Source organism: Pleurodeles waltl, chromosome 7, assembly GCF_031143425.1.
Source record: "Pleurodeles waltl isolate 20211129_DDA chromosome 7, aPleWal1.hap1.20221129, whole genome shotgun sequence".
In the NCBI taxonomy this organism is placed as follows: Eukaryota; Metazoa; Chordata; class Amphibia; order Caudata; family Salamandridae; genus Pleurodeles; species Pleurodeles waltl.
Window position 1 is genome coordinate 1,278,407,581 of NC_090446.1, and position 16,409 is coordinate 1,278,423,989.

Genomic DNA, 16,409 nt, shown 5'->3' on the forward strand with positions numbered 1-16,409 from the left:
GATCAAGGGATCTCTTCAGCGTTGCAGGCAGGCAAGGGGGGGGCTCCTCGGGGTAGCCACCACCTGGGCAAGGGAGAGAGCCTCCTGGGGGTCACTCCTGCACAGGAGTTCCGTTCCTTTCGGTGCTGAGGGCTGCGGGTGCAGAGTCTTTTCCAGCCGTCGGGAAATGGAGTTCAGGCAGTCGCGGTCAGGGGGAGCCTCGGGATTCCCTCTGCAGGCGTCGCTGTGGGGGCTCAGGGGGGACAACTTTGGTTACTCACGGTCTCTGAGTCGCCGGAGGGTCCTCCCTGAGGTGTTGGTTCTCCACCAGTCGAGTCGGGGTCGCCGGGTGCAGTGTTGCAAGTCTCACGCTTCTTGCGGGGAGTTGCAGGGGTCTTTAAGTCTGCTCCTTGAAACAAAGTTGCAGTTCTTTTGGAGCAGGGCCGCTGTCCTCGGGAGTTCCTTGTTTTGCGTGAAGCAGGGCAGTCCTCTGAGGATTCAGAGGTCGCTGGTCCTTTGGAAAGCGTCGCTGGAGCAGGGTTCTTTGGAAGGCAGGAGACAGGCCGGTAGGACTGGGGCCAAAGCAGTTGGTGTCTTCTGTTCTTCCTCTGCAGGGGTTTTTCAGCTCAGCAGTCTTCTTCTTCTTGTAGGTTTCAGGAATCTCAATTCTTAGGTTCAGGGGAGTCCTTAAATACTAAATTTAAGGGTGTGTTTAGGTCTGGGGGGTTAGTAGCCAATGGCTACTAGCCCTGAGGGTGGGTACACCCTCTTTGTGCCTCCTCCCAAGGGGAGGGGGTCACATCCCTAATCCTATTGGGGAATCCTCCATCTGCAAGATGGAGGATTTCTAAAAGTTAGTCACTTCAGCTCAGGACACCTTAGGGGCTGTCCTGACTGGCCAGTGACTCCTCCTTGTTATTCTCATTATTTTCTCCGGCCTTGCCGCCAAAAGTGGGGGCCGTGGCCGGAGGGGGCGGGCAACTCCACTAGCGGGAGTGTCCTGCGGTGCTGGCACAAAGGGGTGAGCCTTTGAGGCTCACCGCCAGGTGTGACAGCTCCTACCTGGGGGAGGTGTTAGCATCTCCACCCAGTGCAGGCTTTGTTACTGGCCTCAGAGTGACAAAGGCACTCTCCCCATGGGGCCAGCAACATGTCTTGGTTGTGGCAGGCTGCTGGAACCAGTCAGCCTACACAGATAGTCGGTTAAGGTTTCAGGGGGCACCTCTAAGGTGCCCTCTGGGGTGTATTTCACAATAAAATGTACACTGGCATCAGTGTGCATTTATTGTGCTGAGAAGTTTGATACCAAACTTCCCAGTTTTCAGTGTAGCCATTATGGTGCTGTGGAGTCCATGTTTGACAGACTCCCAGACCATACACTCTTATGGCTACCCTGCACTTACAATGTCTAAGGTTTGGCTTAGACACTGTAGGGGCACAGTACTCATGTACTGGTGCCCTCACCTATGGTATAGTGCACCCTGCCTTAGGGCTGTAAGGCCTACTAGAGGGGTGACTTATCTATACTGCGTAGGCAGTGTGAGGTTGGCATGGCACCCTGAGGGGAGTGCCATGTCGACTTACTTGTTTTGTTCTCACCAGCACACACAAGCTGGTAAGCAGTGTGTCTGTGCTGAGTGAGGGGTCCCCAGGGTGGCATAAGATATGCTGCAGCCCTTAGAGACCTTCCCTGGCATCAGGGCCCTTGGTACCAGGGGTACCAGTTACAAGGGACTTACCTGGATGCCAGGGTGTGCCAATTGTGGAATCAAAAGTACAGGTTAGGGAAATAACACTGGTGCTGGGGCCTGGTTAGCAGGCCTCAGCACACTTTCAATTCAAAACATAGCATCAGCAAAGGCAAAAAGTCAGGGGGTAACCATGCCAAGGAGGCATTTCCTTACACAGGGGCTTCCCTTTCAGGGCCGTTGTAGGAAAGTGTATCTTTCGACATGTCCTTGTTTCTGGCGCACTGGGTTCCTGCTAAGCAGGTCACCAGTGCCAGATCTCTTCCCCCAAAACTGCACAGTTGTTTTTCCCAATTGGCAAAACCTTTAGCATCCTCTGTAAGTCCCTAGTAAATGGTACTCTTGGTATATAGGTCCTGGTCCACACTAATGCCATTGTACAATAAATCCAACAATGTACCCAGAGGGCATCTTAAAGATGCCCCTGTATTTTAATCAACTTTTTAGTGTACGTCTAAGCAGTCTGTGCCAGCCTGCCACTATAAGACAGGTTTATGATCTCATGGGGTGAGAGCCTTTGTGCTCTCTGAGGCCAGATACAAAGCCTGCTGTGGTTGGAGGTGCTTCACACCTCCCCCCTGCAGGAACTGTAACACTTGGCAGTGAGCCTCAAAGGCTCAGGCCTCCTGTTCCAGTGCCCCAGGGCACTCCAGCTATTGGAGACACCCGCCACTGGACAAAGCTCCACTATTGGTGGCAAGTCCGGCGGAAAAATTAGGTAGAACAGTGAGGAATGACCACTTCAACTAGGACCACCCCTAAGGTGTCCAGAGCTGAAGTGACTGCGTCTGTGCGGAATCCTTCATCTTGGTTTGGAGGACAGAACCAATAGGGTTAGGAGTGTACCCCCCTCCCCAAAGGGAGTGTACACAGGAAGGGTGTAGCCACCCTCAGCGACAGTAGCTATTGGCTAATTACCTATGACCCCTGTAACTCCTCTAAATCTAGGATTTAAGGGCTAACCTGAACCTAGCTCACAATATTCCTGGCAACGTCAAGACAGGAAGAAAGAAGGACTACTAAGCAGACTCCAGACACCAACTGACTTGGCCCCACCCCTACCAGTTTGTCTGCAACTTCAGAAGACCAGCGACCTCTCCAAACCCTCAGAGGACTGCCTGCCCACCAGACGGCCAAGACCTCCAAAGGACAGAAGCCCTGTCCACAAGAAACTCCAAGAAGGACTCCAGAACCCTCCCGGATCCGCAAGCCCTGCCCACTCAGCACCTGATGCCCTCAGCCCGTGTCCAGGTGGCCTACGGGTCCAGAGCAGGCCCCCAGGCAATTCTAACCTTGTGTCTACCCTAGGTTGACCCTTCCTGGCCAACACGACAACCCCTGCAGCCTAAATCCTGAGGACCCTTGACAGCGAGAGAACCGGACGAAGATTCCTGACGCCGAAAGGTACCCCTGTACCCGCAGCCCCCTGGTCCCTGGGAATCCAACCACCGGACCAGCATCGTTCAGTTGGCTGCCCTCCTCCTTGTCTAGCCTGTGGTTTCCTGGAACCGCCCCCTGGACCCAGCCTGCAGCATCTTTGTGACCCCTGGGGTCCCCCTATCGAAAAGCATTGGGAGCCCGACGCTGTGTTTGCACCCTGCACCTGGCCGCCCCTGTGCCTTTGAGGGGGTGTGTTTGGTGCTGCCCCCCGCTGCTCATTTAAACCCCCCAGGTCTGCTCTCTGAAGTTGCGAGTACTTACCTACTAGCATATCTGTTTCCGAGTGCCCCCAGTCTCCATAGGAACCCATTTTAAATCCAACCTCAATTTGGATCTCTGCACCTGGCCTGCCCTGCCCTGCGTTGCTGGTGGGTGTACATTTGGGTTCAACCTGAACCTTGCCCTGTGGACATCTTAACCCCCAGAGACTGGAACTGTAAGTCAAGTACTTACCGCAAAACTGCAATAAGACCTTCCCCCTCGCGCAGCCCTCCCCCTCCACCTGTTTTGAAAATTGCATTGTCCCCTCTTTTTAAAGTGAAAAGTGTTACTTGCCTGTAAACTGTTTTCTTTGCCAAATTTAAACAAATATCTGTTGATACATATGCTTGATACTTGCTAATGTACTGACCTGCAACAAGATCCTTTAGTTCTAAAAACAAAGTAACAAAATATATTTTTGCTATATAAAAACAATTGGCCTGGAGTTCTTTATTGTGTGCCTCATTCATTGACTCTGTGTGTACAACAAATGCTTTTCACTACCCTCTGATAAGCCGAACTGCTTGACCACAGTACCACCAAAGAGCATTAGTATTATCTACTTTAGCCTCAGTTAAGCCTCTGGGGAAGCCCTCGACTCTATACACACTTTTACTCATTTTGGTATAGTATATACAGAGCCAGCTTCCTATATGGGTTTTACAATTTACTGACGAAAGAACATCTGTTAAGTAATTGTGTTTAAGGGAAGTTAAACCAGTTGCTGGTAGGGCTAGGTTCACTTTCTCCTCAATAATTGGGGCAGAAGGCAGACCACTGTGTCAAAACAAGGGTGACCAAAACTCCCACTGGTGGGGGCACCACAAGAAAGAGGCCATAATGCCCCCACAAGGTGAAAAGGGGTAGCCAGAACAAGGATAAAGGTAAAGTCTTCGAAAGCCCCCCAAAAACCTACATATCCTTCACAATCCAAGGGGTGGGTACAAAGGTAAAATTTGGGATCCTAAAAAGGATTGGTGTTGTGATTGCAAGGCTCTTGGACACCAAACTGGAGACCATATCTGTCTCCACATAAAGAATGCCTCTAGCGCAACTGCAGTAAATGCAGTGGTAAGTCTCCAGATAGGATTTGAGGTAGGCCTTGACCATGTCAGTGAGCCTACTGAGGCATCTTTAGTCTCAGAGGGGTGGGGTTAGATGTAGTTGCCCTGGCTCTCTGGCCCAGTAATCTGGAGAGATACAGACAACAGCCACGTAATGGGGTTAAGGTTGAAGCACTGAGAGGTACTGGTGCCAGTGTCACCATGGTGACTGAGCAGCTAGTGTCTTCAGATCAGTATCTGACTGGTGCGACATATAGTCCTCAATACTGATAATCAGGCCAAGGCAAATCCCATTGTGATGGTATCCTTAGAATGAGGAGGGATTACTGACGAGAAGGTGATGGTATCTTCTGCTTGGAAATGATCTGGAGTTCTCTGCATGGGCTGAGGTTGAAAGAAAATCCTAGGCAGCCATGTTGGGTATCCCTGAATGGGTTTGTGTAAAAACAAGAGCACAGTGCAAGGCCCAGGGTGAAAAAAGAGTTGGAGTCTGGAATAATGACCCAACCTACTAGGAGGAAAGGCAAAAAGTCTGGGTAGACAGCTTCCAATCAGGCACCAGACAAGGTCCCCTCTCCTGAGGGAGAAGATCTGACAGCCCCAGAGGGAACTGAATTTCAGGAGCTTGAGCCTTACACCAAAGCACTTAGGACCAGGGGGATCCTCTAGGGAGGATCTGTGCCAGGGACAGAGTACGTGTTCCACACTTGAAGGCCTGAGACAGCAAGCTGCTGATTAGGAAAAGGTAGATCAGTGGCTCCCACAGGACCTATTGGGTTGAGGGACTCCTTTACATTGAGGCCAAAGACCCCAAACGTAGTGCCTCAGGAGTTTAGAGTTTCTCCTCACTTTGATCCATTATATCCCACTAGCTGTGCAACTTGGCCAGTCAAAGACTAGAGACTTATAGGGGTGCTAATGTGTGCCAATCTGGTCACAATTAGACCATTTTACCTTGTTTTTTGTGGGAAAGAGCACTGGCACAGCGACCTGGTTAGCAGGGACCCAGTGCACATCAGTTGAAAAACTTCAATACCAGTGGGGAAAAAGTGGGTGTGACCATGTCAAAAGGGACACTTCACTACAAGGCACAACTGCATATCTTGTGGTAAATGGCCCCTGATGCAAATCTACAGCACTACAATAGTTAAAAGTAAATAACATTTTCCTTTTCGTAGATAATCTACCCACAGATTCCCCTGTGCCTATGTGCCACTCCATTCCATGTAGTCTTCTTGCAAATTCTTGCTAATCAATCTCTGTACATTACAAGCATCTCAAATCTCTGTAAAGAAACCTTTCATAAGGATGACAAAACTTCATGTTTGAATGTTGTACAAATGTTTTCAGGGGCCGGACCAGTGATGGTGATGTGACTATGTTAAAGAAGGTGCCACGTGTCAGTTTGGAGCGTCTTGATGTTGATTTGACTCCTGACACTCAGCCACCGGTCTTCAAAGTTTATCCTGGACACAGCAACGAGGATTACAATTTGATTGTAATTGAAAGAGGAAATCCATCGAGTGAAGCTGTCATAAAGGTAATCCACTGCTAATTTTGACCAAATAGTTTTAGCTCTGTACTTTTTTTTAAACATATACCACTCCTTAAGATGGCAAAAAAAAGTCGGCATTAACTCCTTTGCTGCCAAGCCTTTTCCTCCTCAGGTGGCAGGCCTTTTTTTTTTTTTTCTTTTTTTTTTTTTTAGCTATTTGGTGCAGTTCCCGCGTAGGCACTTATAACCTTTTGTCCACCTAAGCTACCCACTCCAAATTTGCATCCTTTTTTTCCAATATCCTAGGGATTCTAAAGGTACCCAGAGTTTGTAGGTTCCCCTGAACAATTAGCCAAAATACAACAAAAAGTTTGTTTAAAAATAAAAAATATTGTTTTTATTTTTTAAAAGGGCTGCAGAAGAAGACTGGTGTTTTCTTTCCCCTTGAAAATGGCATCAACAAAGGGTTTGTGGTGCTAAAATCACCATCTTCCCAGCTTTCAGGAACAGGCAGACTTGAGTCAGAAAACCACATTTTTCAACACAAGGTTGGCATTTTACTGGGACATACCCCATTTTTACTATTTCTTGTGCGTTCAGCCTCCTTCCAGTTAGTGACAGAAATGGGCGTGAAACCAATGCTGGATCCCGGACAGCTAAACATGCCTGAAAAGTAGACAACATTCTGAATTCAGCAAGGGGTCATTTGTGTAGATCCTACATGGTTTTCCTACAGAAAAAAACAGCAGAAATAAAACAAATATTGAAATTGAGGTGAAAAAAAACGCAATTTTTCTCCACGTTTTACTCTGTCATTTTTTCCTGAGAGGTCAGATTTTCAAAAGCAATACACAGTTACGTCTGCTGGACTCTTCTGGTTGCGGGGATATATAGGGCTTGTAGGTTCATCAAGAACCCTAGGTAACCAGAGCCAATAAAGCAGCTGCACCTTACAATGGGTTTTCATTGTATACAGGGTATACAGCAATTCATTTGGGAAATATAAAGAGTGAAAAATAGGTATCAAGGAAAGCTTTGCATTTCCAAAAATGTGCACAAGATAAGGTGTTGAGAAGCTGTGGTTATTTGCACATCTCTGAATTCCAAGGTCCACATACTAGCATGTGAATTACATGGCATTTCTTAAATAGTCGTCTTTTTTTTTTTTTACACACTCTTAATTTGGAGTGAAAAAATGTCGAGAAAGACAAGGGGTAATAACACTTTTTGTGCTATTCTGTGTTCCCCCAAGTCTCCCTCTAAAAATAGTACCTCACTTGTGTAAGTAGGCCTAGTGCCCGCGACAGGAAACGCAACATGGACACATCACATGTTTACATTGAAATCTGACGTGTATTTTGGAAAGTGCCTAGCTGTGGATTTTGGCCTCTATCTCAGCCAGCACCTAGGGAAACCTACCAAACCTGTGTGTTTTTTTGAAAACGACATCTAGAGGAATTCAGAATGGGGTGACTTGTGGGCTCACACCAAGTTCTGTTCCCGAGAATCCATTGCAAACTTCAAAATTTTGCACAAAAAAAATGTTTTCCTCACATTTTGGTGACCGAAACTTCCAGAATCTGAGAGGTGCCTCAAATTTCCTTCCACTCAGCATTCCCCCAAGACTCCCGATTAAAAATGGTACCTCACTTGTGTGGGTAGGCCTAGTGCCCGCAACAGGAAATGCCCCAAACACAGCATGGACACATCACATTTTCCAAAAGAAAACTGACCTGCTTTTTGCAAAATTCCTAGCTGTGGATTTTGGCCTGTAGCTCAGCCGGCACCTAGGAAAACCTAGCATACCTGGACATTTTTGAAAACTAGATACCTAGGTGAACCCAGGATGGGGTAACCTGTGGTGCTCTCACTAGGTTCTGTTAACTAGAATCCTTTGCAAACCTCAAGATATGGCAATAAACCTGCGTTTTTGGTCCTGGGCGCAGCAGCCATCTAGGGAAACTTACCAAACCCAGACATTTCTGAAAACTAGACACCTGGGGGAGTCCAGACGGGTGTGACTTGCGTGGATCCCCCAATGTTTTCTTACCCAGAATCCTCAGCAAACTTAACATTTAGCAAAAAAAAATAAAAAATTCCCACATTTCTGTGTTGGATCACCCCACCGGCATAAATGTCCCACCACCCAATGTTCCCATCAGTCTCCCGATAAAAATGATACCTCACTTGTGTAGTTGGGCCAAGTGCTTGTGACAGGGAAGCGCCAAAAAAGGTCAAAGTTGAGGGGGGAACCAAAGTGGGTCTAAAAGGGCCATTTGGAAAAAGAAACAAAAAAGTTTTTAGGCTGATAAGTGGGGCAGAATTGTTATCGATATTGATGCAACCATTCTGGGTGATAGGAATTTTGTGGATTCCTGCAGATTCCGGAAGGTTCCATCAAAAGAATGTAGGGAAAATGTGTGATTTCAAGCAAGGTTGAATTGTGGGTAGGAAAATGGCTCGGGTGCATGTGAAGCACACCACCCTGGACTCACCCCGATGTTTAGTTTTCAGATGTGTCTCGGTCTCTTAAATTTTTCTACATGGCAGTGTTCGAAAGTCCAAAAAGTGCAGCCCTCACCATTCCAAGTGGGACGATTTTGAGAGTTAGACAAGCTCTCATGGCCCAAATGTAAATCCAAAATCCAAAACAATCAAATTTCTTCTTGCTTGCTGTAGGGATAAGATCTTTTAGTGTGCGGGGATAAGGTGGGGACCAGGGGGTGAAAGCTTTATGACTGTTACCCCCTTCAGTTGGGGGAGGGGGCATAACCATGCCCATACTGGTTGGTAGCCACCACCCCACTTTTTTTTTAATTCCCTGGCATCTAATAGACTTTCTGCCCCCTTATGGGGAGATGGACCTTCCAAAAATAGGCCAATCTGCCTCCGAGGGGGGGCAGAAATGGCATAAAATAAATGTTCCCCCTTGCCTAAGGGGTCTAAAGGGTCGCTCCCAATCTGTAAAAAAAACAACAACAAAAAGTGCCTGGTGGTTTCTGCCCTTGGGGGCAGATTGGCCTAATTAAAATATGCTGATCTGCCCCCAAGACATGGTAACAGTGGTCGAGGGCAAGACAAGCTCGTCCAGGGCACCCAACAGGTTGAGATTGGGAATGTGCTAATATTTATTTTAAAAACAGAGTTCGTAGAAAAATTAACAATTTACCTTTAAACCTACTTGTCGAATAACTTAATAAAGGTATTGGACCTATTAGGTTTCCAGTCAGTCAGTCCCTGTTGCCTAGGGACACATGGGTGGCCACAAAACCTATTCAGAGGGCCCGCAATTACTTGGAAAATAAAATATGAATTGTTTTATTAAGTATGTATAAAGAAGCCAAATGCACAATTTCAAAGTTTGAAAAGTTCTATAAATACAACTTGAAATTGGAGGCTAGAAAATAAGTTACTTAGATTGATTTGTAAGCACAGAATAGAGTATGGACGATGAGTGACGTTGATTGAATTCAGAAATGCTCCAACCCTCCTATTAAAACTACAATTTTGATTTTTGTTATATTTGTGATAATAATTTCATCATGTGTGTAGTTGGTTGATGAATACTTGTTGCTGTACTGTTTGTGTATTGTTTAGCAGTTCAAATCATCAAAATGTTTAGACCAGGTTCCCCGGTGTCCCATATTCCAATAATTTATTGGAGGGTCCTGGTTTCCAGTAATGATTAGGTAGGAGTCCTCAGAAGCCAAAAGGTTATGAAATACTGTTGTAAGTATTTTTTTCAATGTGTCAACTTTTTTGCATAAAGCCATGGATGGTAGCTCATTTGTTTCAAGCACCCACTGCATGGTTTGTTTGAACACATGTTAAGTTCCCAGTTGGCCCACTCAGATTCTCAGGGTGAACATCCTCTATACATGTACTGTAGTGGTTCAGGTGAGGATTCAGCCACATGCACAAGTGTACATGGGATGTGATCGACTGCCATAAACTCTGTTACCATTTCTGATGCAAGGCTAATAAGACACGTTTTTGCCACGCCTACTTTTTAGAAGTCGTCATGATATGACTGACTATCCCCAGCTCTTCCTATCTTTCATTGACATGATGGAATCCGAACCAGCTCTGTCAGCCTTGCAGGAGCAAATCTATCATGTGACTAACCCTTACCTACCACAGCTTCACTTTTACTGACGAGTCTGGCATGTGACTAACTAGTTCTTTGTGCCACCCATCCCCCAAGTGTAATGCTGACATCTTACAGACTCTGAAAGGTGAGCAGAGGTGGTCCTGATGGGTGGCTCCAAGGCTACCTAGCAGCTACATGTTTTAGTTCGTCTGTATTGGATCTGTTAGATATACATATGTTTGAATCAGTCCATGTTGTCAGGCTGGGAAGTCCTGGTTATCGTTAATAGCAGTAAACAGTTCTAAAATGGCCAGGGGTCTCAATAACACCGTTACTTAAAACATCCACTTAATTTTAAGCAGTCTGAACTGTTAGCTGCTCTCTTACTCCCCAGGGACTAACGTAGCTCAGATTTTCTGTTGCTTGTCATGAGTGAGGAAGTCCACAAGAAGAGCTCTGCTCTGACTTCAGTGACCTTACCCTGTTAAGTGTGGTCTACCCTAGTACTGACCTAGTCCTATCTTCAGATTTGAGGGTACTGCAAGTTGATTATAGAGTATATTTCCTGGACAACCCCACATTTCTGGGCCAGGGAGACCTCTCCTCCCTCAGTCACCAACTGTCATCATGAATGACAGAAAAAAAACTATTTTCAAATCTAGCTCTACAGTTGGACAGAAAAAGATCTCTACTTATGGTACACATGAGCAGTGTATTTATTGCCTTTATCCAGTTAAGAAGCCTTCACTGTGTGACATTTGTTCATCTAAGACTCTAAAGAAAAGAGAGAAGGTTGTCAGTGTATGTTTTGGAAAGGAAGAAAACACCCTCCTGCAGAGCTGGGTGCACAGTCCTCTAGGGATGATTCCCTGAAAAGTGCTTCACCAAGTAGCTCCGGAAAGGGAGAGTAAAAAAGGAAACTTAATAGGGTTTACGGAGTTGAACTTGAAATGGAAAGCACCTACAGCAATCACCTCACAGGAAAAGGTGAAATTCCCTCTGTTAAGCACTCCAGGAAAGGCAAACTCTAATCTGTGCAAAAAAATAGTGCAAAAACACACTTCCTATGATGTCTTGTCTCAGCTGTGTACAAAACTGTTGTCATACACTGCGTTCCCATTGTCACCCATGCAACAAGCCTTGTTGACGAACAAGATCATCTTCTGTGATGACAGCACTTACAACAGTGAAACCATCATCGGCAATAAAACCATCACCACTGACAGTCTACTACCACTCCAAGGGTATATTTCCTTATGCTTTTGACAACAAGTCCAGGAATAATTGTCGACGATTGATTGTTCAACGTGCTACCTTTTCACCCGTCATGGTGACCACACACCAACTACCCAGATTCTGGACTATGAATTAGAGGCAAACATAAGCAACCACGATGCTGCCTACAGTACTACTGGATTGGATGTGCATTATGTACCAAGGTTTGAGGACGAAGCTCTATTTGGAGAGGAATATAATCAGGGGTACAAGTATCAACCCCAGATCTTTGTAGTTGACTACCACTCTCCCTCTTATGGATCTCCTCATTATGTTAGATAACCAAAGGTCATGCAGGTGCCTGTTACAATTTTGTCAACCTTGCAACTAATGATGGAAGTTTTTCAAAGGTTACTTCCTCTGCAACCTACATGGAAACCTATGCCTGTCCCACCCTCTGTACCAACTCTACCTCCGCTGCTACCCCCACCTCCATTGAACGCACCTCCCAGAGCTATCAAACTGCTGGCCCTACCACCTCCTAAAGAAATCTGGAATAAAGTCTCCTTGTATTCAGGTTTAAAGGAAGAAGGTGAGCATGAATAGGGACATGACAGAGGTGATGCGAAACTATGTAAAATCTTATCCAGGGAAGGGGATAAAGCACCCACCCAACCAGATTCTCCTCCGGACAGCATAGCCTGGTTTCATGCTCTAATAGAGATAGCGGCTAAAACATAATGTTTCCCACTGACCTCAGTAGAACAGCAATGCTTCCTTTATGAATTTAACAACCGCCACACAAATCCACACATCTGGAAGGAGGGTGTAGGAAGTTGGCTCTGTATGTGCTATTTCAAAGTAAGGAATAGCATGCACAGAGTCCAAGGGTTCCCCTTAGAGGTAAAATAGTGGTAAAAATAGATAATACTAATGCTCTATTTTGTGGTAGTGTGGTCAAGCAGTAGGCTTATCCAAGGAGTAGTGTTAAGCATTTGTTGTACATACACATAGACAATAAATGAGGTACACACACTCAGAGACAAATCCAGCCAATAGGTTTTTGTATAGAAAAATATCTTTTCTTAGTTTATTTTAAGAACCACAGGTTCAAATTCTACATGTAATATCTCATTCGAAAGGTATTGCAGGTAAGTACTTTAGGAACTTCAAATCATAAAAATTGCATGTATACTTTACAAGTTATTGACAAATAGCTGTTTTAAAAGTGGACACTTAGTGCAATTTTCACAGTTCCTGGGGGAGGTAAGTTTTTGTTAGTTTTACCAGGTAAGTAAGACACTTACAGGGTTCAGTTCTTGGTCCAAGGTAGCCCACCGTTGGGGGTTCAGAGCAACCCCAAAGTCACCACACCAGCAGCTCAGGGCCGGTCAGGTGCAGAGTTCAAAGTGGTGCCCAAAACACATAGGCTAGAATGGAGAGAAGGGGGTGCCCCGGTTCCGGTCTGCTTGCAGGTAAGTACCCGCGTCTTCGGAGGGCAGACCAGGGGGGTTTTGTAGGGCACCGGGGGGGACACAAGCCCACACAGAAATTTCACCCTCAGCGGCGCGGGGGCGGCCGGGTGCAGTGTAGAAACAAGCGTCGGGTTCGCAATGTTAGTCTATGAGAGATCTCGGGATCTCTTCAGCGCTGCAGGCAGGCAAGGGGGGGATTCCTCGGGGAAACCTCCACTTGGGCAAGGGAGAGGGACTCCTGGGGGTCACTTCTCCAGTGAAAGTCCGGTCCTTCAGGTCCTGGGGGCTGCGGGTGCAGGGTCTCTCCCAGGCGTCGGGACTTTAGGTTCAAAGAGTCGCGGTCAGGGGAAGCCTCGGGATTCCCTCTGCAGGCGGCGCTGTGGGGGCTCAGGGGGGACAGGTTTTGGTACTCACAGTATCAGAGTAGTCCTGGGGTCCCTCCTGAGGTGTTGGATCGCCACCAGCCGAGTCGGGGTCGCCGGGTGCAGTGTTGCAAGTCTCACGCTTCTTGCGGGGAGCTTGCAGGGTTCTTTAAAGCTGCTGGAAACAAAGTTGCAGCTTTTCTTGGAGCAGGTCCGCTGTCCTCGGGAGTTTCTTGTCTTTTCGAAGTAGGGGCAGTCCTCAGAGGATGTCGAGGTCGCTGGTCCCTTTGGAAGGCATTGCTGGAGCAGGATCTTTGGAAGGCAGGAGACAGGCCGGTGAGTTTCTGGAGCCAAGGCAGTTGTCGTCTTCTGGTCTTCCTCTGCAGGGGTTTTCAGCTAGGCAGTCCTTCTTCTTGTAGTTGCAGGAATCTAATTTTCTAGGGTTCAGGGTAGCCCTTAAATACTAAATTTAAGGGCGTGTTTAGGTCTGGGGGGTTAGTAGCCAATGGCTACTAGCCCTGAGGGTGGGTACACCCTCTTTGTGCCTCCTCCCAAGGGGAGGGGGTCACAATCCTAACCCTATTGGGGGAATCCTCCATCTGCAAGATGGAGGATTTCTAAAAGTTAGAGTCACTTCAGCTCAGGACACCTTAGGGGCTGTCCTGACTGGCCAGTGACTCCTCCTTGTTGCTTTCTTTGTTCCCTCCAGCCTTGCCGCCAAAAGTGGGGGCCGTGGCCGGAGGGGGCGGGCAACTCCACTAAGCTGGAGTGCCCTGCTGGGCTGTGACAAAGGGGTGAGCCTTTGAGGCTCACCGCCAGGTGTCACAGCTCCTGCCTGGGGGAGGTGTTAGCATCTCCACCCAGTGCAGGCTTTGTTACTGGCCTCAGAGTGACAAAGGCACTCTCCCCATGGGGCCAGCAACATGTCTCTAGTGTGGCAGGCTGCTGGAACCAGTCAGCCTACACAGATAGTTGGTTAAGTTTCAGGGGGCACCTCTAAGGTGCCCTCTGTGGTGTATTTTACAATAAAATGTACACTGGCATCAGTGTGCATTTATTGTGCTGAGAAGTTTGATACCAAACTTCCCAGTTTTCAGCGTAGCCATTATGGTGCTGTGGAGTTCGTGTAAAACAGACTCCCAGACCATATACTCTTATGGCTACCCTGCACTTACAATGTCTAAGGTTTTGTTTAGACACTGTAGGGGCACAGTGCTCATGCACTGGTACCCTCACCTATGGTATAGTGCACCCTGCCTTAGGGCTGTAAGGCCTGCTAGAGGGGTGTCTTACCTATACTGCATAGGCAGTGAGAGGCTGGCATGGCACCCTGAGGGGAGTGCCATGTCGTCTTACTCATTTTGTTCTCACTAGCACACACAGGCTTGTAAGCAGTGTGTCTGTGCTGAGTGAGGGGTCTCTAGGGTGGCATAAGACATGCTGCAGCCCTTAGAGACCTTTCTTGGCATCAGGGCCCTTGGTACTAGAAGTACCAGTTACAAGGGACTTATCTGAAGGCCAGGGTGTGCCAATTGTGGATACAATGGTACATTTTAGGTGAAGGAACACTGGTGCTGGGGCCTGGTTAGCAGGGTCCCAGCACACTTCTCAGTCAAGTCGGCATCAGTATCAGGCAAAAAGTGGGGGGTAACTGCAACAGGGAGCCATTTCTTTACACAAGCCCCCCCCAGCCCACAGGCCAGGAGACTCAGCCCAAGCTGGGAGAGTCTTCCTAGTCTGTCAGGCGAGGAAGAGTAGGAGAAATAGGCTGGTTAGTTGCAGGGCCTACTCTGCCTTACATCCTTCTGTTCAGGTCATTCCCTTTGGGGAACTGACCCACTTCCACAGTGATAGGACCTAGTCTGAATTGCCTCTTCAATGTCTCCACCCATTCTTTTTATTTTGGGTTTAGAGGTATCCACCTCTGCTAATCTTATCTTAGCCAGGGTCATCCCTAGCTTACCCAAAGAGGTTACCCAGAGCTGGAGTAACCCCACCATGACCAACAGGGTCAGGGGGCCTAACTTGCTATTTGGCATGGGGTCTGACCACCATGCCAAGGATAGTGCAGCCATAAAGGCTAACACCCAGCAGAGGCCACTGACAGCTGTCAGTGCCCAGAACCACACCTTTAGCTCTTCACCTAAAAGGGAAGGGGCTAAGTTACAGGCCTCTTTGGGTTCAGGTTGCCTGTCTGCTGTATTAGAGTGGGGGGTTACCACATCTTGTAGTAAACACCCTTCTTCCACTCTTTCTTCTGTTAGCTGAGGAGCCACCCACTCAGGTTTAACAGTTGCCTGACTAGCCAGGACTTCTTGTGGGTCAGGTTGGACTTTATCAGGGCCATTTTTGGAGTTCTCCCCTACTGGAGCAGAATCTCCTTGGCTTGCTGTAACCTTGGCTAAAGGTTGTCCACCCTTCCTACTCTGTTTTCTTTTCTTCTTCTTCTGGGGCCTGCTTGCATTTACTGCAGAGGCAGGACTTCCAGAATCCTTGGGAGAGGACTGGCACTGGACCAGTCCCTCTCTTGGGCTCTGACTAACCTCTGGGTAGTCATTTCCAAGGAGACAATCAAGGGGGAGGTCTGTACTGACTACTACCCTTCTCCAGCTAAGAGTGCCACCCACTTCTATGGGTACTAAAGCCACAGGCCTCTTAGTGACCCTGTCTAGGCTAACTCTTACCCTGGCAGTCTCACCTGGGATGTACTGGTTTGAGAGCACCAGCCTGTCATGCACAATAGTGTGACTGGCACAAGTGTCTCTCAGGGCAGTGGTTGGGATTCCATTCACCAGTAGGTGGTGGAAGTGTCTACTTCCCTCTGGAATCTCCAACTCACCTGTTGGGCCCTGTTTCCAGTTGAAGGCTAGGAAGACCTCCTCATCTGAGGAGTCATCTCCCATGGCTACACTGGTTACCCCTGGAATTTTGTTCTGGGGTTTGTTTTTGGGACAAGAAGTGTCCTTGGTGTGGTGCCCAGACTGTTTACAGTTGTGGCACCATGCCTTAGTGGCATCCCAGTTCTTACCCTGGTACCCACCTTTGTTTTGGGTTGTGTCTTGGGGCCCACCCACCTGTTCTGGTTTTTGGGGGCCTACAGAGGACTCTTTTTCTTTGTTTCTAGTGTCACCCACTTTCTCCTGGGGAGTTTTTGTAACCCCTTTCTTTTGGTCACCCCCAGTGGAAGTTTTGGTTACCCTAGTCTTGACCCAGTGGTCTGCCTTCTTTCCCAATTCTTGGGGAGAAATTGGACCTAGGTCTACCAGATACTGATGCAACT

The 16,409-nt window shown here is 47.6% G+C and overlaps 1 protein-coding gene across 1 annotated transcript in view; it reads left to right on the forward strand.

Annotated features, from left to right (window-relative positions):
* The window catches only part of TRIM28 (tripartite motif containing 28), a 373,881-nt gene that overhangs the window by 172,195 nt on the left and 185,277 nt on the right, over window positions 1–16,409 (forward strand). The window contains exon 12 of the mRNA XM_069200493.1: window positions 5,843–6,032. Within this exon, the coding sequence (XP_069056594.1) occupies window positions 5,843–6,032 (190 nt within the window). The remainder of the gene's footprint in view (window positions 1–5,842; window positions 6,033–16,409) is intronic.